Source organism: Terrapene carolina, unplaced genomic scaffold, assembly GCF_002925995.2.
Source record: "Terrapene carolina triunguis isolate 2854851 unplaced genomic scaffold, T_m_triunguis-2.0 Scaffold235, whole genome shotgun sequence".
Lineage (NCBI taxonomy): Eukaryota > Metazoa > Chordata > Testudines > Emydidae > Terrapene > Terrapene triunguis.
In genome coordinates, this window is record NW_020664586.1 from 2,414,810 (window position 1) to 2,435,951 (window position 21,142).

Genomic DNA, 21,142 nt, shown 5'->3' on the forward strand with positions numbered 1-21,142 from the left:
GCAAGGAAGTTTCGCGCCCTAGGCGAAACTTCCACCTTGCCCCCCCCCCTGCCCTGCGACAGCTCCCCGCCCCCCCCCTCCTCCCTGAGGCGCCCCCCCTCCCCGCGGCAGCTCCCCCCCTCTGCCCTGAGGCGCCCCCCCCCATGGCAGCTCCCCCCGCCCGGAGCTGAGCAGCAGCTCCCCACCCCAGCTCACTTCTGCTACGCCCCCTCCCCGAGCACGCTGCCCCTGCTCTAATTCACCTCCCCTCCCAGGCTTGCAGCGCCAAACAGCTGATTGGTGCCGCAAGCCTGGGAGGCGGGAGAGGTGGAGCGGCCGCTGCACTGGGAGAGGGAGTCTGAGCCACACGCACCGCCGGCAGCCCAGCCCAGGAACGCTGTAAAAAAAAATTGGGGGCACCGCTTTTTGGCGCCCCCAAATCTTGGCGCCCTAGGCAACCGCCTAGTTTGCCTTAATGGTAGCACCGGCCCTGGGGACAGGGAGCAGAGGGGCCTGATGAGATGAGCTCAAAGGTTTCCCTGGTGCATCACCCTGAGCCCTGATGGGGCAGCAAGGGATGGTGGCGCTGGGAGGGGGCAAGGAAATCCAGCTGGCATAGCTTCCTGTGGGAGGGAAACAGCAGCTCCATGCCAACCCCCTCCCCCCAGCCGGCTGGGCCATCTCCTGAAGCCCCCCCCCTTGCTCCCGTGCCAGGCCATGGTGGGAGCTGCCCACACGGATCTAGAACGTGGCCATGCAGGCAGCTTGAGATCCAGGCCCTGGCATGCTAGGTGCTCCGGTGGGTGGTGCCCCGAATAGCTCACAGCACTGGCTGACGTAGAGGGTGGTTCTCAGAGCTCCTGGACACTCAATCTCTTGGTGCCGGAGCTGCAGGTACAGCTGGGCTGGGCTCAGCACAGGACCCAGCAGCATGCTCCTTTGTGCCCTATGCCCACCTATGCTGCCCCCCATGCCGGGGAGTGGGGTGCAGGGCTGTGGAGAAGGCCCTGCCTGTATAACCTGCTGCCCCATCCCTGACCAGGAGCAGATGAGGCTTGAAATCGCTGGGCTCAGCAAGGGGGAGATTTGAGGGGCTTTAGCTTAAGCCAGCGGCTCAACGGCTGCTTGCAGTGCTGAGCACAGCAAGTCAGCTCCAAGCTGGGCTGCGGTGGGAGGCGGGGTGGGTCCACACCTGATCCTTGGCCACCTGTCCTTGCCACAGATTGGGCGGCCGGGAACACCTGACGGCCATAGCCTGCAAAATCCTCCCCAACTGGCGTGTGGCTGGCACCGGGGCCAGGGTGGGGGCAAAGTCAGCGCCTGGGGAGCCCGAGGCAGTGGGGAACGGTGCTGCTTAGCGCTCCTGGTGGGCGAAGAGGGAGACTGGCCGAGGGTGCCGGACACTCGGGGGCTGGTCTAGGGTTCCCCCCATCACTGAGCGCAAAGGAGCAGCTCGGTGGGTGCACCACCAGCCGGACCATGGGCGCTGGCGCCAGCGCAGAGGAGAAACACTCCCGCGAGCTGGAGAAGAAGCTCAAGGAAGATGCGGAGAAGGACGCCAGAACGGTCAAGCTGCTGCTTTTGGGTATGTGTTGGGCTATAGAGCCAGCCCCCGCATCCTAAGCCAGCCCCCCCAGATCCTGAGCCAACCCCCCATCCTGAGCCAGCTCCCCCAATCCTGACCAGCCCCCCATCCTGAGCCAGCCCCCCCCAGATCCAGACCAGTCCCCCCAATCCCGAGCCAGCCCTCCATCTTGACCAGCCCCCCCGATCCTGAGCCAGTCTCCCCCAATCCTGACCAGCCCCTCCAGATTCTGAGCCAGGCACCCCAGATCCTGATCCAGCCCCCCATCCTGAGCCAGCCCCCCCCCAGATCCAGACCAGTCCCCCCACTCCTGAGCCAGCCCCCCCATCCTGACCAACCCCCCCCCAGCTCCTGACCAGCAAGCCTGTGGTACTGGGCCTTCCCAGAGGGCTCTGCCCCAATGCTGGCAGGAAGGGCAGCTCCCGTGGCATGGCGCTGGGGGATCCAGCCCAGGGTGGTGCCAGGCAGGCAGGGCGGGTGGCACTGGGCTTCAGTTCAGACTCCCTCGGCATTAAACACACAAGCACAGACGCCCAGCTCCCCGCCCCTGAGCGCCCCCAACTCGCCAGGCCGGGTGCTCTGGCCTCCTGGGGGCTGGGTCTGGGGGAACTGTGTGTGACCAACTGACATGAACCCACCTGGCTCCCTGACACTGACAGAGATGGGGCTGGTGCCTTAGAGACAATGCGCTGGGCCCAGCCGAGGTAAATCTACAGCGGCTCCTCCACCCGCCATTGGGACAGACCCCCAGCTGTTGGGACTCAGCTTTGCTCTTTGACTGCTGTGGCCCTTGCCTAGCTGATTTCATGGCGCTGCGCCAGGGGAGGGTCTGGCCCGCTGTCGCTGGCTTTACACCCTGCTGTTCCAGCCCTCTGGGGGTGCAATCTAGCGGGGGGAGGCTGGAGGTGAGGTGGGGCATCATTTAACCTCTGTGCCTTGGTTTAACCTGCTGTGCGGCTGACACACTTTGAGCTCTTAGAGGAGCGTCTGAAATGCTGTGATTGCAGAGGATGCTTGGAAGTCACCCTCCACCTGTCTGGCCAGGCTGCATCTCTCTCTGGCCACCAGCATCTCAGTCCTCCAACAGTGGCCGTCCGAGAGCAGCGATTGCCATGGGCTCTAGGCTCACGCTGTCCCGGAGGTTCGCAGGGTGTCCCAGGCAAGGCACAGGAGCCCGCACGTGTACAATGGGCTGGGTGGTACCTTTCCCTCCACCCAATTGCTGTGGCTGCCCCATCTCAGGCCAGGTGGACAAGGAGCAGGTCCAGTCACCCGATAATAGCTGCTGTTCCCACACGGCAAGGTTGGGGCAGAGCCTACGCGTGCCTTTGCGCCAGCTCCCTGCTCACAGACTGCTGTGGCATCAGTGCCCCCTTCCCCTGTGGCTAGCATCTGCACGGGCCCCTCCACCTGGGCTCAAGCAGCTCTGTCCAGGCGTGGGTGCCTAAGGTGAGCCGTGGCGCTGATCTCATTAGCCAGAGCCCTGTGTCAGCAGAGAAGCAGATTAGGGCTGTACCGCCCTGCCCCCCGTTCTCAACTCTCCGGCTCGCTTCGCAGCCATGCACTGAGTGCGGCCAGGGGACTGTGGGCCAGGGCAGCTGCGTGAGGCAGCCACAATCTTGCCCAACACACCAGCGCTTGAACTGGGGCCCTCCAGCACTAAAAGCAGGCTCTGGGGCTGTACCAGCCTCCGTGGTTCGAGCACAGAGGGGGGCCTGTGACACATGCAGCCCAGTGGGCTCCAGTCCCACCCCAGGGCCCTACTAGTCCATCCAATGGGTTGGTCCATCCAACCAGTGCCAGCAAGGGATTTGCAGCAGAACTGGATGGGCACAGAGGATGTCAGGCCACGTGATGCCCATGCCACCCAGGGTGGCTCTCCATCTCCCTTGCCCCCTCCGTTCCCCCTCCATTGGAGCTGATTAGCAGCGGGCTCCCTGTCACACCCGTCCAGCACCCCACGGCACTGCGACCCAGATGGCTGTGTCGGGCTCCACACCGGGCATGTTCCCTGCCATGACTTTCCTTTCTGTCCCCCAGGAGCTGGCGAATCTGGGAAGAGCACAATTGTAAAGCAAATGAAGTAAGTGGGTTCACACCTCACTGATGCCTGCCCTGCTCCCCCACAGCGCCCCCTGCTGGGAGAGGCAGGGTCTGGCATAGCTGGGAGCTCCCCCACAGCCAGCACTCCTGCCCCACTCCCCACAGCGCCCCCTGCTGGGAGAGGCTGGGGCTGGCATAGCTGGGAGCTCCCGCCAAAGCCAGCACTCCTGCCCCACCCTGGATGCCTGGTTCTTTGAGACAGGATCTCCAGCAGCAGCCTTTACTGACAGTGGCATGCTGCCCTCCACCGATTTCTGCCTTTCCAGGTGATGCCCAGCTGCAATACTCTAGGGTGCAACCTCTGGGGGCTCCCCAGTACCCCTCCTCACCCCCAGGGAATTCTGCCAACCCACCGCAGTGCGCTGAGACTGCCCCTCAGGCAGCACGGCTGCCATACTGTCAGGCTAGCGTTGGGGAAATTCACTGGAGGGGAGCAAGCCGGTGGCAACACCTCCAGCCCATTGGGTGCCCTCTGTGCTTGGCTGGGCATTGCCAGGGAGTGCCCAGCCACGGAGCCCACGGCCTCCCCCAGGCTCACCATCTGCTCCTGTCTCCACCAGGATCATCCACCAGGATGGATACTCCCTGGAAGAGTGCCTGGAGTTCATCTCCATCATCTACAGCAACACCCTGCAGTCCATGCTGGCCATCGTGCGGGCCATGGGCATGCTGAGCATCCAGTACGGGGACACGGCCCGGCAGGTGAGCGGCTGGGCACAGGAGGGGGATGGGTGGGGTTCTGCACCCCTCTCGGCCACATATAGCAGTTGATGAGCCTGCTACGGCCCTGGACAGCAGAGCTGGGTAGTTTAGCTCATGCATTTAGATCCAGTCGGTCCAGGTTCAATTCCTGCTGCCAACAGGGCTTTATTTCATAGCATCTGGTGCCTCCCGGTGAGCCCTAGGCCAAGCTGAAGCAGCTGACCCCGCTACGCCCTGTCTTCCCAGGACGATGCCCGTAAACTGCTGCACTTGGCTGACACTATCGAAGAGGGCACCATGCCCAAGGAGATGTCTGACATCATTGCCCGCCTCTGGAAGGACGCAGGCATCCAGGCCTGCTTCGAGCGAGCCTCGGAATACCAGCTGAACGACTCGGCCGGCTAGTATGAACCTTCCTGTGTAACCTCCTAGGGCAGATGCCACCCAGGCAGTGCCAGGCTCAGGTGCCCCTGCAGAACTCATCACAGAGGCATTGGCAAGGGAGTGGCCTGCCAGTCCCATGGAGATGGTCTAGGAACTCCCCTGGCTTTGCACTGACCTGGAGGCTGGGAGGAGTTTGGGGAACGTCAGAACAAGTGGTTTTCATCTTCCCCAGTATGTGAGGGAGAGTGAGGGCGGATTCTCCCCAGCTCGCCCCAGTGCCTAGTCCCATTCCTCTGGCACAGGCAGCATGGCAGCCCTCCGCTGAGCCCCCCCAGGCACTGGCACAGGGAGGCAGGCACGGGGCCAAGAGGGTGTAAGCTGAGGAGGCATGGCACTACTGGGACTCAGAGCCGCCCCAGATGACAGTGCAGGGCCGGGCAGTAGCGGGCCATGGCCCCTCTCCTGGAGAAGCAGAGAGGGGGTGGGAGGTGGGTTGCAGTCGGGGTGCCCACGGGGAAGTCTGTGGCTATAGAGTGCCAGCCCTTCGCTATGTCCATACAGCGCCCGATCTCAGCACCGCTGCAATACAAAGAACTAACAGCAGCAGCAGCTGTCTCTAGGCACCGGTCGCCCTAGAATCTAGAAGCACGTGGGGTGGGTGGGGTCCAGCCAGCTCCCAGGGCCCCTCATGCTGGGCACTGCCCAGACACCCAGCGAGAGCCAGGCCCTGCCCCAGGGAGCCCGCAGCCTGAGGGCGAATGGGCGTCTGAGCTGGAAGCTAGTCCTCTCGTGGTGCTCGCTAGAGCTTTGCCAGCTTTGGTGCAGCCGCTGCCCCCCACTCTGAGCTGGGGTCAACGCTCCTTCAAAGCCACCGAGCACAGCACCCAAAGAGACCCCGGCCAGCGGGACACAAGCGTGAGGCAGCGACAGGGCTATATCCCTGATCCCCATGCGCCTGCTTGAGCCATCCGGCCAGGGCCACCCAGCCAGAAGAGCACCCAGCCTTTGGCTCCAGCCACTCTGGGCCTGGGGAGCATGGGGAGCATGGAGACCATCCCATCCCATCCCCGAGGCGATGAGTGTTTCAGGCCCTTCCTTTGTGCCTGGGCAGCTACCTGAGGGACCTGGTGCGCCTGGTGGCACCCGGCTATGTCCCCACAGAGCAGGACGTGCTGCGCTCCAGGGTCAAGACCACCGGCATCATCGAGACCCAGTTCTCCTTCAAGGACCTCAACTTCAGGTAGGGCACAGTGCGGGAATGGGGCCCTGCTAAGCACAGACAGCCCAGGGGGAGGGGTCAACAGGGGTTCCAGCAGCCAGCTCCTGGTGTGGGTGCAGAGAGCCACCCCAAGGCTGTGGGGCACAGGAGAAGGGGGCGCTGGGCTTGGGCAGGACTCTGGGGCCTGGGGCACTTGAGAGACAGTCAGGGGGAGGCTGGGATTTGAAGGGTTAAAGCGAGGAGATTTGGGCAGTGGGATGGATGGGAGCAAGCGGGCAGAGCTGGGCACAGGGCCCGTGGCTGGCTGGGCCAATGCTGCTTGTGCGCCGGGGTGGCAATGCACCGACATGCCAGAACAGGGAGGTTGGGGCCCTCTGCTTTCCAGGGCTGTTTTCACGTTGAGCTGATACAGTCTCCATCAGCCTCCGGCCCCAGCCCCCTCCAGGGATTGGCTGAACCCCATGCTCAGCCCAGGCCCCTGCCCTGGGAGGGGGCCGCTCCCGCTCGCTGCATCTTGGCACCGTGATCTCACCAGGGCTTGTCCCAGTCTTCATTCGTTAGTGGCTGGCGCCATCTAGTGCTCATGAACCCAGGACAAGAGCTGTGCCAGCCGGGGCTCTCAGGACCATGCTGTGCCAGCCAGGCTGCGGTCTGTGGCCTTTCCATTGTGTGCAGAGCAGGGGGTTTAAACAGCCCCCGCCCCCCAGTGAGAACCTCCAATTAGCTCCTGCTCCCCCATCCCAGGAGCTCGCCCGTCTTGTTCTGTGGAGGTTCCTTTCCCTGCTCCAGCCACCTCTCCCCAGTCCCAGCTGGGTGATCCTGGCCAGCTGCGACAGGAGATGTCACGTGGACACTGCCCAGGAGCTGGGCAGCCTGGAACACATCCATCCTCAGCATGACACTCTCAGACCATTTCCCCTTGGGTGGGCACCACAGCTGACACTAACCAGCCCTGCCAGCAGCTGTGCCAGCCAAGCCTGGACTGGGGGGCATGGACCACAGCTCCCTGGGGGTTGTCCTTCCAGGTAAGAGTGGTGGAACCCCTTGCCCAGTGCCAGGCCTGCTCTGTAGCTAACCCAGCACTGTTCTCCACCACACTGGTCCCTGCTGAGGGGGCAGGGTCCGTGCCACTGGCCGTGCCCAGGTCTCCAACAGTCCTTTACTCAGCAGCTGTCACCCCAGCTGTGGCCAGCCCCGAGCTGCGGTTGGCTGCACATGGCCAGGCACCCCTGCAGAGATGCCCTCAGCCCAAGCCGTAGCAGAGGCGGCAGGGTCCAGAGCGAAGCTGTCCCCCCGGGAGGTCTCTCCCCCCCACGCTAGCAATGCGGCCCATGCCCAATTCGGAGCCTGGCTGCTCAAGGGACCCTCTCCCTGGCCCCAGGATGTTCGATGTGGGCGGCCAGCGCTCCGAGCGGAAGAAGTGGATTCACTGCTTTGAAGGGGTCACCTGCATCATCTTCATCGCTGCCCTCAGTGCCTATGACATGGTCCTGGTGGAGGACGACGAAGTGGTGAGTGGAGCCCAGCTACCGGGGGGCCGAGGCCCTTGGCTCTTAGCCAGAGGGAGCCGGTCGGGCCCAGGCGCCTGGGGCCAGGCCATGTGCAAGCAGAGTAGCAACCCAAGCACTGGAAGAACTCCAGAGGCCTCAGATCCATGCAGAACTCCTACAAGGCCAACCTATCTCAGAGCACCTCCAAAAACATCCAGCCATTCAGCTCATGCCCCTGAGACTTGCTAGCCAGTCTGATCCTCTGTGCAGACACGGAGTCCGGGGAGGCAGCGTGGTGGAGCTGTGGTCACAGCGCCGGGTGGGGACTTTAGCAAACCTGTGTTTTGGTCCCTGCCCTGCCTATGGCCTCGGGTAGACGCTTGGTAAAGTGCCCGTGAGAGCCAGCACTGGCAGGCACTCAGTACCGTTCCGCTAGGGTGACCAGACAGCAAGTGTGAAAATTGGGACGGGGGTAGGGGGTAATATGTGCCTATATAAGAAAAAGCCCCAAAAATCGGGACTGTCCATCTGGTCACCCTACATTCTGCTGATGGCGGAGACTGTGGGGTGGAACATCCTGCTGTGGGGTGGAGGTTTAACATGGGATTTAACGCTGCTGATACAGCTAGAAATAATCTACCTGGAGTGACAGCAGTCGCCTCCCTGGGCTCACTCCAAACGCCAATAACTGGCGAGTAAGCAGAGACGACAGCCCGTTGGGAGGCAGCGTGGCCTGGGGGCGAGGGGAGCACGACTCAAGGTGGGGGCTCTGTGCCTGGCTCTGCCACTGGCCTACTGGGTGACCCTGTCCACATCACTGCACTGCTCTGTGCCTCAGTTTCCCCAGCTGTAAAATGGGGATGATGCTCCTAGGCTCTGTAAAGCATGCTGAGATGTCTGGATAGAAATCTCTCTGTTATTAACAGGAGCTAGTGGGGCTCAGACCCACCAGGCAGCAGGGGCTGGGGATCGCAGGGGAGCAGCAGAGCACACACTCGAAGGCTACAAGGGTTACCAAACTAGACAGGGTAGGAGACCCTGCAATCTGTCCTCCAGCAGCCCAAGCCCAGCCGGCCTCCCATTCACACCCCAGACACTTCAGGAGACGAGGCAGGAAATTGATGCTTGAGATGCAACTAAAAGCCCCGTTTGGCCCCTTGCTCTTCCCCAGAACCGGATGCACGAGAGCCTGCATCTCTTCAACAGCATCTGCAACCACCGCTACTTCGCCATCACCTCCATTGTCCTCTTCCTCAACAAGAAGGACGTCTTCCTGGAGAAGATCAGGAAGGCTCACCTCAGCATCTGCTTCCCCGATTACGATGGTAAGTGCCCAGCCTGCTGCGGGCCCTCTGCTGCGCGTCCTGTGTGGGGTGGGGTGGGGGGAGAGGGTGCAGGGGAACTGGGTTTTGATTCACAAATCGAAGACCCAAGAGAGCCTGGATCTAAACACCAGCGACCAACGTGTAGATTCGTTATGCACAAGGTGGCTCAGGGGGGACCAGCTGCAGGGCACAGCTCAGAAGTCAAGCAGCCCGCTAAGTACCAGATCAGATACGTACACTAAACACGCCCACCAGTTAGCTATATGGCAGCATGTACCTGTGCTTCCATCGCTGGCCATGAGATCTCCCCACTGCTCCATGCAAAGGATGCTGTCCCTGCAGGGTCAGCGTCCCCCTCCCCTGGCCTGGCAGAAGTTGGGGATTAGTTTTTATGCTGTTGACAGCTAGTATTGATGTTTATGGAGCTTTTTTATTTTAAAAGATTTTTTATCAACTTACATTTTCGCAGTCGTGCACAATTCGGAGTTTTCAGCGGTTTTAACTTTTCTCTCAGTTTAAATATTCACACTTGTGGGAGATTGGGGTGGGATGGGACAGACAATAATTATTTAATGCCGGCAGACGCTGAGATTCAGTTAAAGCTGTGTAAGCCATCACCGCACCATTGTCACCATCACCCGGCCAGCCATCGAAAACAGATCTGCTTAAATGGACAAATCAGGCCTGGCTTTACTGTTCAGGCATTAGACCATTTGTCCAGTTTCAGTCCATCCCCAGTGCTAGCTGGGCCCCTGAGACGGTCTCACGCAGCAGCAGCAGTTTTTGTCCCTTGCAGATCTGGATGTGCCAAGCCTTCCCGATGGAACGAGGTTTTCATGGGTTTGGACATGCAGGTGAAATCGACGTTTAACGTCATTCACGCATACAAATCGAATCCTGCCAAACCTGCTTAGAACTCAGCATCTCTTCCCTGGTGCTCGACGCCAGCTGGGAGTGGGTGGAGCTGCTGAGGCAGGTTAGAGGAGTCCTCTGCTGTAGTAGGGTGTGAAAGGAGGGGGCCGAATGCAGGGGGGGGGTGTCTCTCCGTGTTGTTCCCTAACGGCTAGAGCCATACAGGGATTTGGGCACCTTGATGCCATTTTAGATTCACTGCCTTTAAGGCCAGAAGGGACCATTGTGATCATCTAGTCTGACCTCCTGCACATTGCAGGAGACCCCTAACATCTGGCTGAGATACTGAGATCCTCAAATCATGGTTTAAAGACTTAACGTTACAGAGAATTCACCATTTACACTAGTATAAACCTGCAAGTGACTCGTGCCCCATGTTACAGAAGAAGGCGAAAATCCCCCAGGGTCTCTGCCAATCTGACACAGGGGGAAATTCCTTCCTGACCCCAGATATGGTGATCAGTAAGACCCTGAGCATGTGGGCAAGACCCAGCAGCCAGACACCCAGGAAAGAATTCTCTGTAGTAAGTCAGATCCCACCCCATCTACTGTCCCATCACTGGCTATTGGAGTTATTTGTTAATGGCTGTCGTGGATCGGCCACACGCCATTGTACTTCATCAAACCATCATCATCCCTCAGCAACCTCAGCATATTGTCCCTTCAGTAATCTTTTCATGCTCAGTTTTGACATCAGTTAGGCTTTTTGCCCCCACTGCTTCCCTTGGGAGGCTGCTCCAGCACTTCACTCGGATGGTTAGAAACCTTTGTCTAATTTCAAGCCTAAACTTGCTGATGGCCAGTTTACATCCATTTGTTCTTGTGTTCACATTTGCACTTAACGTAAATAACTCCTCTCCCTCCCTGGTATTTATTCCTCTGATGTATTTAGAGAGAGCAATCATATCTCCCCTCAGCTATCGTTCGGTTAGATTAAACAAGCCAAGCTCTTTGAGTCTCTTCTCATCAAACAGGTTTTCCATTCCTCGGATCATCCTAGTAGCCCTTCTCTGCTTCTGTTCCAGTTTCAATTCATCTTTCTTAAACATGGGAGACCAGAATTGCACAGTGTCCCAGATGAGGTCTCACCAGTGCCTTGTGTAACAGTACTAACACTTCCCTATCTCTACTGGAAATACCTCGCCTGATGCATCCTAGGACTGCATTAGCCTTTTCACGGACGCATCACATTGACGGCTCACAATCATTCCATAACCAATCAATACACCCAGGTCTTTCTCCTCCTTTGTCACTTCTAACTGATACATCCCCATCTTATAGCACAAATTCAGTGCTGCCTAAGTCCAACATTTGGGTGCACTCAGCTGCTGTCAACTCTCCAGGTGCCTGAGTTTCCACCATTAAAGTCCCATGGTGCCTACTGGTTTCTGTGGGTGAGCATATGCAGAGCTGCCTCGGGCAGGGAGTGGGATGCAGGGGGTTGGCCTAGTGGTTGGTGCAGGAGTAAGTGGTCAGGAACCGAAGCCAAGGGCCAGAGCCGGGTTCCCTGGGGTGAGGTGGGGAAGGGGCCATGGCAGCTGTGGACGAATGCTTTGAGCAGCCAGCGCCCTGCTGCTGGGCTTGAGCGCAGGTCTGCTGATCGTCCGAGCAGGACCCACCATGCTCATCAGACAGCCAGGGGGTGAAGCCAGCAGCTAAGCAGGCAAGCTGCAGGTTCTCACACCTCCATGATGTCCCTGAGCTGCCTGGAGCCCTAGCTCACACCGGGGCCCTCCCCTGAATTCTTGGACCAGATGTCGCCCAGCCTGGCTGGCCTGCGGCGCCCAACCTGGGGGGGCGGGGTCATGACCCTAACTTTCACCAAGGCCACTGCAGAGAAGGGGAGCTGCCCTACTGCCCAGGCTTTAGGGTGCAATGGGGCCCGCTGCCCAGTGGTTGAATTATGGGAGCCTCACTAGAACTGACCAGGTTATGCCCCTAGCTCCAGAAGAGGGCTCCCAGCTGAAGATCCTGGACGGGGTTGAGGACCAAGTCCCTTTGAGGGTCTAGGGTTAGCTCCCCCCCTCCCCCATAGGGTGACCAGACATCCCAATTTTATAGGGACAGTCCCGATATTCAGGGCTTTTTCTTATATAGGGACCTATTACCCCCCAACCCCATCCCGATTTTTCACACTTGCTATTTGGTCACCCCACCCCCCAAGTATTTCCTACTGGTTAGCAGCTCCACCCACTGGCCAGGGGGGCCCAGCGCAGGCCTGTGAATGCAGGTATCTGAACGCCTTGCAGCGCTAAGTCCCCTGGGGGGCCAGCCCTGAATTCCCCAGCCTGGGGAGCCCTTTTGGGAGAGCCCCAGAGGGAGCATTGGGGAGGGGCGAGCAGGGAGGCTGGGGATGGGGACTCCAGGGTCTCTCTCTTGCCAAGCAACCACGTGAGTGAAGAGCTCAGAGCCCAGTGCCTTGGGACAGCACTGCCCTGGCTGGCAGCGTGGCCCCCCTCCCACAGGGCAGAGTTCACCAGGCCCCCGGCCACTCTGCTCGGAGGGGCACGTGAGCAGGCGTTTCCCAAAGGCAAGTGCTGCACAGCTGGGGAGGAGACGCTGGGGCCCAGATTCACAGAGGCTCTGATGTGCCGAACTCACTGGAGAGGGGTGAATCTGTCCATCATGCCACATGGCAGCAACTTAGAGACCACCCCCAGACCTCTGCCGCCCACTGCATCGCCCATCACACTCCCAAGCCCCTGCCCCACCAGAACAGCCTTAATTCTGCCCTCAGTCCTGGCCCTGCCACCTATACCCCTGCCATGCAGTCAGTCAGTGCCCCTGTGCCAGCTGGCTCCCCTCAGTGCTGGGTGACGTAGCCAGATGTCCTGCCACTGCCAACTCTCGGGGCATCTCTGCCAGTCCCATGTGGCAGGTGTTTGCAGGAGCTGATCACGCTGGTGAGATTCTTTGCCCACACTAGGAGTGGCCACGGACATCTCCCTGCGGGAGCAAAGCTATGGGCTGCCCTCAGTGAGGGGTCAGTGGCCGGGAGGCTAGTCCTAGCAGAGCACCACTGTCCACCAGTGGTTCTGGTTCCTTGCATTTACTCTGGGGACAGGGGGTGCCAGCCCAAGTGGCGCCTCAACTGGGGAGGGCACAGAGATGGCAGAAAGTCCCCTTCGCCTTTCCTGGGGGGCAGCTCGGCCCTGCTGTTTAAGCCAACCTGGGTATTTTCTGGGGAGGGGGTGAAGAGGGGGATCTGAGACATGCATTTGGAGCAGACTGTAGAGGAGAAAAGGGAGCAAATGGAGTGAATGGGGTGATGAAGCTTTGAGGGATCTCAGCAGCAGGGCCCCAGTAATGGCCTAGGGGTGTCTGGCTCCTTGGGCCAGTGGCCCTCACAGCAGGTTGGGGGGGTGGGAGCTGCTGGCAGGCTATAGGGTGTTCGTGCCTCCACGCAGGGCTCAGAGCCAGTTCAGCGGCTGAGCTGCCCCCTGACTCTGTCCTGGCACCGGTGCCTCCGCAGGACCAAACACATTCGAGGACGCGGGCGCCTACATCAAGGTCCAGTTCCTGGAGCTCAACATGCGCCGGGACGTAAAGGAGATCTACTCGCACCTGACCTGTGCCACCGACACTGAGAACGTCAAGTTCGTCTTCGACGCCGTCACCGACATCATCATCAAAGAGAACCTCAAGGACTGTGGCCTCTTCTGAGCCCCCAGAGCCATGTCTGCAGTTCCCAATCTGTACCACATCCACATCCCCCACTCCCGGTACCATGGCTGTGGCAACCCATCACCCCCTTGGTATCACGGCTCCTGCTCCCCCTGTCCCACATCCCCATCCCCTTTTATTAATAAAGAGATCTAGCCTCAGCCTCTCTGTTCATCCCCCCGTGCCGAGGGTTCTGGATCCCTGGCATGGAACAGGCCAATCCTGTGGCCAGTCTTGTGGCCTCCGCAGCCTATCTGCTCAATAGAGAGCATTGGTCCTGCGAGCACAGCTCCCTGGGGCTGGGGCAAAGCTCACAGCTGCTTTCCATGGGGTTTCCCTCTCCCAACAGGCCCCCAAACTCCCTTTTGCTGGGGATGGAGCCAATCAAAGCAGCACAAACGGGGGGGTTTCTTTCTACATTTTATTATTTCAAACCGTGTGAACAATTTGGTAAAACATCCTGTGATAAAAGCTAGGCTGCGTCCGTCGCTGGCTAAGGGCCCCGAGCAGCTTGTCAGGGCCCGCTTACATACAGCAGTGTTTCCTCAACCGACGCTACAGTTAGAGCTAAGAAACAACATTTAAAACAGAGTTGACAGTAGAGCAACCTCATGAGCAATCCCTGCCCACTGGGGCAGGGGAGGAGAAGGAACGGGAAAGAAGCGGACGTGATCACCACCGCTTAGTCCTTCGCTGGCGTCTTAGCCCTTAGAAATCTAGTTCTGCTGATGGGAAAAGATGTGGCTCGAGGTTCTGGGCCGTGTTCTCCCCATGCTGGGGACCGAGTCCGGCCTGGAGATCTGGAGGGGAGATTTTATTTGAACCCAATTCTAAACACAACTCACGTCGGAGCAAACTATGGAACAGATGTAAACGTACTAACACCCCTCAAGGCACAATTTTTTTTTTTTTTTTTTTTAACTGTAGAAGATTTTGTGAGGACAACTTGACCATTTAGTACTGGACTTTGTTAAATAGTTTTTAAAAAAGATCTCATTTAAAAAGCAATGTAAAATATGATTTTCTTTTTTGTTTTTAAAGGAATGTTGATTTTTTTTTCTTGCTGGTCTGTGCAAATCACAGGAGTCTGAGGGACTTGCTGGAGCCCCCCCCCCAGTGAAAGAGCAACGGTTCGAATGTAAACATTTGGAAAGTGATTTCTTAAGTGAGGACGGTCGGGAGCAATTCCAACCGGAGTTTAAAAAAAAAAAAAAAAAAATTAAAAATGTGGGTTTCCCCCACCCCCAAAATAATCTTTTGTTTTGTTTTGAAGCTGCTGCGTTTTAGTTTAACCGGATGAAAATGTCCCAATCTGCAGCCACTGATCTGTGTGACCCATGAGTCCTTGTGGGGGTGGCCGGGGGGGGAAATACCAAGCAGGTTCAGACAGAAACACGGCCTGCAGCAGGCAGTTGGGGGACCCAGATGGGACCTGCCTTCGTGTTATGATCATTAACCAAAGTCTTTTATTAGGAGGGAAAAAAACAAAACAAAACAAAAAACCAAGAAGCAGAAGTTGTTAAATGGTGCAGTCCTTCCTTCGTCGGCGACAGCCTCTCCTCCGGTACATGCAATTCAAGTAATCCTAGAAGAGAGACGCACCCAGGAGTTATACTGTTGAGACCCGCGGGCGCGCGGCTGTGGCTGATCACCACGTTACCTTCCGGCACCCGAGCTGGTGGGACTCTCCAGGCTTAACGGGAGGGTCTGGAGTATGGAGAGACCAGACTGAGGACAGACACGTGCAAACCAGTGGGGGGCCAAACGCCGACTGGCCCACGGGCAGCACTTCAGCCCTGCTGCAGCCCCCAATGGGACTGCGGGGGAGAGGCAGAGAGACGAGGAAGGGGAGACACAAGGCAGTTCCTTTGGTGCCCATTTAATGCTATGCCCCCAGGTAGGTCATCAGCCATGGGGATCGAACCAGTGACCTCTGGATCTGAACACCCGCAGCTCCGGCAGCCAAGGCTGCAGCAGGCTCAGCAACGTGTGTGTGTGGCCCCATTGCCACAGGAGGGGCAGGGCCCAGGTTCCACCTGCCTGCCAGGACTATCAGGAACGGCAGTGCCTGGCTCACAGTGCCCTGAACATGCCTTCGAACACAGCCCCCGGGGGAGCACCCTCCCCTCAAGGGGAAACCGGCATCGCCGGGCTGAGGGCAGTGGGACTGTGAGGATGGGGCGGAGGCACCAGCTACCAGATCCAGGATGCAGCTTCCCCGAGTCGCTGCTGGAGTCCCTCCCCCAGGGGCTACGGGTGAAACCCAGGCTCCCCAGAGCCCGGCTTCCCTGGCTCGGCCTGTTTGCAGGGAGACGGGCGGCTGAGCAGCGTCCCCCGGCACAGCTGGCTTTGTAAAGCCATGCTGAGCGTGAGCCGCCCCGGGAAAGGGAGCTGGCTGGATCCCGGCTGGAGCCGCCCTTCCCATGGCGTCTCAGGCTGGATAGAGAACATGGGCACAAGCCCCGTGCCCCGGCACCGCTGGGCCCTGTGCCTGGCCTCAGGCACGTCAGTGACACTGGACGTGGGTGCTGCAAGGGTAAGAGCCCCCTCTCCCCCACTGGCCTCCCCAGGGAGGGCCCAACGCCTGGGCCTGCTGCAACCTGTACCACCTAGAGCTAGTCCTCTGCTCCCCCAACCCCCGGGCCACCCCTGGGCTCCCCACCATAGAGCACCAGGGCAACTGGAGGCGATGGCTGGGGGCCGGGTGGCTTGGATTTCACAACGACTGGGCTCCAATCTGCCCCACATGGGACAGGATCACTACGCGAAGTAGAGAGGCTGCATTCTCCAGGCCCCGCCCCACAGGCCTGCTGGCCCCCTAGCCCCCTCCTCATGGGCCCGCAGCTCCCTTCCCCCAGCAGCAGCCCACAGAGCGAGGTTCTGGGAAACGTCGCCCTGGCCTATACTCTGCCTGCCTTGTACATTACTGAGAGGCTCCCCCATGGGCTGATCCATGCAGTGGGGCCGCCCTGCACCACAGCTCAGTAGGGCTGCTTGAGAAGGAGGAAGGGCCCGTTTGCTCATGCACCCAGGGCTGAGGGGCTGACGGGGACGTGGAGAGAGAAGGACCCTGGCTGCACAGCCAGCCCCGGAGCTCCCCAGCCTGGCCTCCTCCAGCCCAGGCATCAGTGCCTCTCCTCCACAGGCCGTCTCTGGGCACCAGCCTTTCCCCCCTGTCCCCCAGGCCTCTATCGCTGAGCCCTCGCTGGACACTGGGGCCTCCCCGGCCAGCCTCACCTTCCCCTGTTCCGCAGCAGGTGCCGTTCCGCCGTTAGAAGAGCCCGCAGTCCTTCAGGTTGTTTTTGATGATGACATCGGTGACGGCGTCGAAGACGAACTGCACGTTCTTGGTGTCGGTGGCGCAAGTGAAATGTGTGTAGATCTCCTTGGTGTCCTTCCGCTTGTTCAGGTCCTCAAACTTGCTCTGGATGTAGCCAGCCGCCTCATCGTACTTATTGGCCCCTGAGGAGGAGGAGGAGGAGATGAGCCACCTGCGTACAGGGCACAATGCTAAGAGGAGCCCCCTGAGCGCTGATCCTGGGTTGGTCTCTTCCCCTGGCAGTGCCTCGGTTTCCCCAGGCAGAAAGTGAGATCCTGACCTGGTGTCCGAGATAGGTGTGTGCCACGGGCACAGTCACACTTTACACCATAGGGATGTTTGCAAGCAGCCTATAGAGGGTTAATAAATGAACAACAGACACTTTAATAAATGGCTATTTGACTGCTAGAGAGTGTATAGGTTGCTTATGACCACGGCTTATAGCCATCCAACACATGCCCCAGTCTTCATTCACTAACCCTTCATCGCCGGCCCTTTCTAGAAAGCGTGACCCCAAAAACTAAGCCTCGCCCATGCGTCTCTCCTGGCCAGTGTAAATGTGGAGCTTCTCAGCCATACACGTGCCCCAGCCTTGGTTGAATCCCGTTAACCTCTTGGCTTCAGGGAGATCTTGAGGCAATGAGTTCCACAGGTTAAATATACACTGGGTGAAAAAGTACCCTCAGCAGTATTCAGCGTGTTGCCTTTCAATGTCCCCAATTGTCCCTGTGAGCAGAACCACGTCACTGACCATCCATACACTTGTGCACCTTGTCAGTCATGTCCCCCCTTACTCATCTCTGACCCCGTCTCTCCACACCTCCTTTCTGGCACTTGTCTCTGAAGTCCCTTTGTCTGCTGTGTACCATGGTAGAAATGGGGTGGAGAGAGCTGGGCCTGGGGTACCAGGAATACTTCCTCCATTAGTCTGTCTAAGGGGCACCTCACACTATGTTGTATTTACCTCCCACCCCTGTGCAGAAGAGCTGTGCTATTATCCCCAGTGTACAGATGGGCAAACTGAGACACAGATGGGGGACCAGGGAATTGAACCAGAGTCTGCTGAGTCGCAGGTTTGTGCCCTAACCATTGGACCAGTCTCACGTAGTCTCCGACTTGGTTAAAATGACCCCAATTTGAGCGGCTCTGTTGACTGCAGTTGTACCCTGGCCTGGGCGCAGAGGGGCCGGAACAACCCACCTCAACAGCGACAAGTAACCGAGAACCCAGCCACACATCCGAGCAGTTCGAGCGACTCCTCCCTGTGGCCACAAGTGTTGCTGAGCTCTGCCCAGCCTGCAGCCCTCACTACTTTACAGTGGGGGCTATTCAGCTCCCTTTCCGTGCTCCCAGGCTTGGGCTGCAAATGTGTCAGTGGAGCAACAGACAAGGTGGGTGAGAAAAGACGGTTACTCACCGTTGTAACTGTTGTTCTTCGAGATGTGTTGCTCATATCCATTCCAGTTAGGTGTGCGCGCGCCGCGTGCACGATCGTCGGAAGATTTTTGCCCTAGCAACCCCGGTGGGTCGGCTGTGGAGCCCCCTAGAGTGGCGCCGTTATGGCGCTGGATATATACCCCAGCCGACCCAGCGCCCCCTCAGTTCCTTCTTGCCGGCTACTCCGACAGTGGGGAAGGGGGGCGGGTTTGGAATGGATATGAGCAACACATCTCGAAGAACAACAGTTACAACGGTGAGTAACCGTCTTTTCTTCTTCGAGTGCTTGCTCATATCCATTCCAGTTAGGTGACTCCCAAGCCCCACCTAGGTGGCGGGGTCGGAGTGAGACATTGCTGTGTGCAGAACCGCTGACCCGAAAGCAGCATCGTCTCTGGATTGTTGCACCAGCGCATAGTGAGTAGCAAATGTGTGGACCGATGACCACACTGCAGCTCTACAAATGTCCTGGATCGGTACTTGAGCCAGGAAGGCAGTCGAGGAGGCCTGGGCCCTCGTGGAATGAGCAGTGAGGCGTGGCGTCGGTACACCGGCCAGGTCGTAGCAAGCACGAATGCAGGACGTAATCCAAGAGGACAGGCACTGTGAAGAGACCGGTGAGCCTTTCATCCGGTCGGCCACTGCAACGAAGAGTTGCGTTGTCTTCCTAAATGGCTTTGTACGGTCGATATAGAAAGCCAGGGCCCTGCGAACGTCTAAGGAATGCAAACGCTGGTCTTGACGAGTAGCGTGCGGCTTCGGATGGAAGACTGGAAGGAATATGTCCTGATTAATGTGAAAAGGTGACACCACCTTCGGAAGAAAGGCAGGATGGGGGCGAAGCTGCACCTTGTCCTTGTGGAACACCGTGTAAGGGGGCTCGGATGTCAGCGCCCTGAGTTCAGAGACGCGTCGTGCTGAGGTGATGGCCACGAGGAAGGCTGTCTTCCAGGATAAGTACAGGAGTGAACAGGTCGCCAATGGTTCAAACGGAGGCCCTGTGAGCCTGGAGAGCACGAGGTTGAGGTCCCACGTCGGAACCGGCTGTCGTTGCTGTGGGTACAGTCGGTCTAAGCCCTTGAGGAATCTAACCACCATCGGGTTAGAGAAGACCGAGGACGTGAGTTCTCCTGGGTGGAAAGCGGAAATAGCGGCGAGGTGAACCTTGATTGAGGATGTCGCCAAGCCTTGCTGTCTTAAGGACAGGAGGTATTCCAGTATGCAGGGGATAGGTGCCTGCAAGGGAGAAGTAGCTCGTTGCTCACACCAACAGGAGAACCGCTTCCACTTGGCTAGATAAGTGGTTCGCGTAGAGGGTTTTCGACTTCCCAGCAGAACCTGCTGGACGGCCTGCGAGCACTGCCGCTCTGTCCGACTCAACCATGGAGCATCCACGCCGTGAGGTGGAGGGACTGTAGGTCGGGGTGACACAACCGGCCGTGGTCCTGGGAGATGACGTCCCGACTCAAGGGGAGCGTGATCGGCGTTCGTACCGAAAGATCCAGCAGTGTGGAGTACCAGTGTTGCCTCGGCCAGGCGGGGGCGACTAGAATCACCCGTGCATGATCCCTGCGGATCTTGAGCAGTACCTTGTGGACCAGCGGAAATGGAGGGAAGGCGTAGAACAGGTGGTCCTTCCATGTTAGAAGGAAGGCGTCTGACTGAGAGCCCGGGGCTCGTCCGTGCAGGGAGCAGAATACCTGGCACTTCCTGTTGGCCCGAGATGCGAAGAGGTCGATCTGGGGAAATCCCCACCTCTGGAAGACGGAATAGATGACGTCCGGGCGAATTGACCACTCGTGTGTCTGGAAGGACCTGCTGAGACGGTCCGCCAGCGTATTCTGGACTCCAGGAAGGAAGGATGCCGTAAGATGTATCGAGTGGGCGATGCAGAAGTCCCACAGGCGAATGGCCTCTTGACATAGGAGCGATGAGTGGGCTCCGCCTTGCTTGTTGATGTAGAACATTGCCGTGGTGTTGTCGGTGAGAACCAACACGCAACGGCCCTGTAGGAAGTTGAGGAACGTCTGGCAAGCTAGGCGCACCGCCATCAGCTCTCTGACGTTGATGTGGAGGGCTAGTTGGGCCACGGACCAGAGGCCCTGGGTATGGTGCTCTCCGAGGTGAGCGCCCCAACCTAGAGATGAAGCATCCGTGACTAGGTGGAGGGAGGGTTGTGGGTCGTGAAAGGGTACTCCTGCACAGACCGCCGTACGATCCGTCCACCAGGTGAGGGAGGCCCGGACCGAGGCCGGAACCGTGACCACCATATTCAGGTCGTCTCGATGAGGACGGTAGACCGATGACAGCCAAGCCTGCAGTGGGCGAAGTCGTAGCCTGGCGTGCCTGGTCACGTACGTGCACGAGGCCATGTGGCCCAATAGGGCCAGGCAAGTCCTTACGGTGGTGATTGGAAAAGTCCTGAGTCCTTGAATGATGCTTAGGATGGTCTGAAAGCGGCTGTCGAGGAGGATAGCTTGGGCACGTCTGGAGTCCAGGACTGCCCCGATAAACTCTATCCTCTGAGTTGGTACCAGGGTGGATTTTTCTCTGTTGAGTAGAATGCCCAACTCGTGGAAAGTGTGTGTCACCATGCGGACATGAGCCTGCACTTGGTCCCTGGTGCGGCCGCGTACCAGCCAGTCGTCCAAGTACGGGAACAGCTGTATCCCTTGTCGACGAAGGAAGGCCGCGACGACTGCCAGACACTTTGTGAACACTCTGGGAGCCGAAGACAAGCCGAAGGGAAGGACTGCAAATTGGTTGTGCATTGCGCCTACTACAAATCGCAGGAAACGTCTGTGAGGCGGATAGATCGCTATGTGAAAATAAGCGTCCTTCATGTCGAGGGCGGCGAACCAGTCTCCAGGATCCAGTGAAGGGATGATGGTCCCCAATGAAACCATGCGGAACTTCAACTTTACTATGAATTTGTTGAGTCCGCGCAAGTCTAAGATGGGCCGTAGACCCCCTTTTGACTTGGGTATCAGGAAGTAGCGGGAGTAAAACCCCCTGCCCCTTAGC

The 21,142-nt window shown here is 58.7% G+C and overlaps 2 protein-coding genes across 3 annotated transcripts in view; one reads left to right on the forward strand and one right to left on the reverse strand.

The window, feature by feature from the left end:
• Window positions 1-1,458: 1,458 nt before the first annotated feature.
• On the forward strand, window positions 1,459-13,362 carry GNAT1 (G protein subunit alpha transducin 1). The gene is made up of 8 exons (XM_024193615.1): window positions 1,459-1,564; window positions 3,605-3,647; window positions 4,228-4,369; window positions 4,616-4,773; window positions 5,865-5,993; window positions 7,354-7,483; window positions 8,634-8,787; window positions 13,172-13,362. Exons 1-8 carry the CDS (start codon window positions 1,459-1,461, stop codon window positions 13,360-13,362), a joined length of 1,053 nt encoding a protein of 350 aa, XP_024049383.1.
• Window positions 13,363-14,581: 1,219 nt separating this feature from the next.
• GNAI2 (G protein subunit alpha i2) overlaps window positions 14,582-21,142 on the reverse strand; it is a 189,918-nt gene continuing 183,357 nt past the window's right edge. For both annotated transcript variants that reach the window (XM_024193622.3, XM_024193623.3), the window contains 2 exons: window positions 16,600-16,824; window positions 14,582-14,947 (listed from right to left, as the gene is read on the reverse strand). In XM_024193622.3, the coding sequence (XP_024049390.1) occupies window positions 16,634-16,824 (191 nt within the window). In that variant the 3' untranslated portion in view covers window positions 14,582-14,947; window positions 16,600-16,633. The remainder of the gene's footprint in view (window positions 14,948-16,599; window positions 16,825-21,142) is intronic.

Coding starts and splice junctions, on each gene's coding strand:
- GNAT1 (XM_024193615.1), top strand. CDS start 1,459: ATGGGCGCTGGCGCCAGCGCAGAGGAGAAACACTCCCGCGAGCTGGAG. Junction 4,370..4,615: donor ACGGGGACACGGCCCGGCAG/GTGAGCGGCTGG, acceptor CTGTCTTCCCAG/GACGATGCCCGTAAACTGCT. Junction 4,774..5,864: donor CTGAACGACTCGGCCGGCTA/GTATGAACCTTC, acceptor GTGCCTGGGCAG/CTACCTGAGGGACCTGGTGC.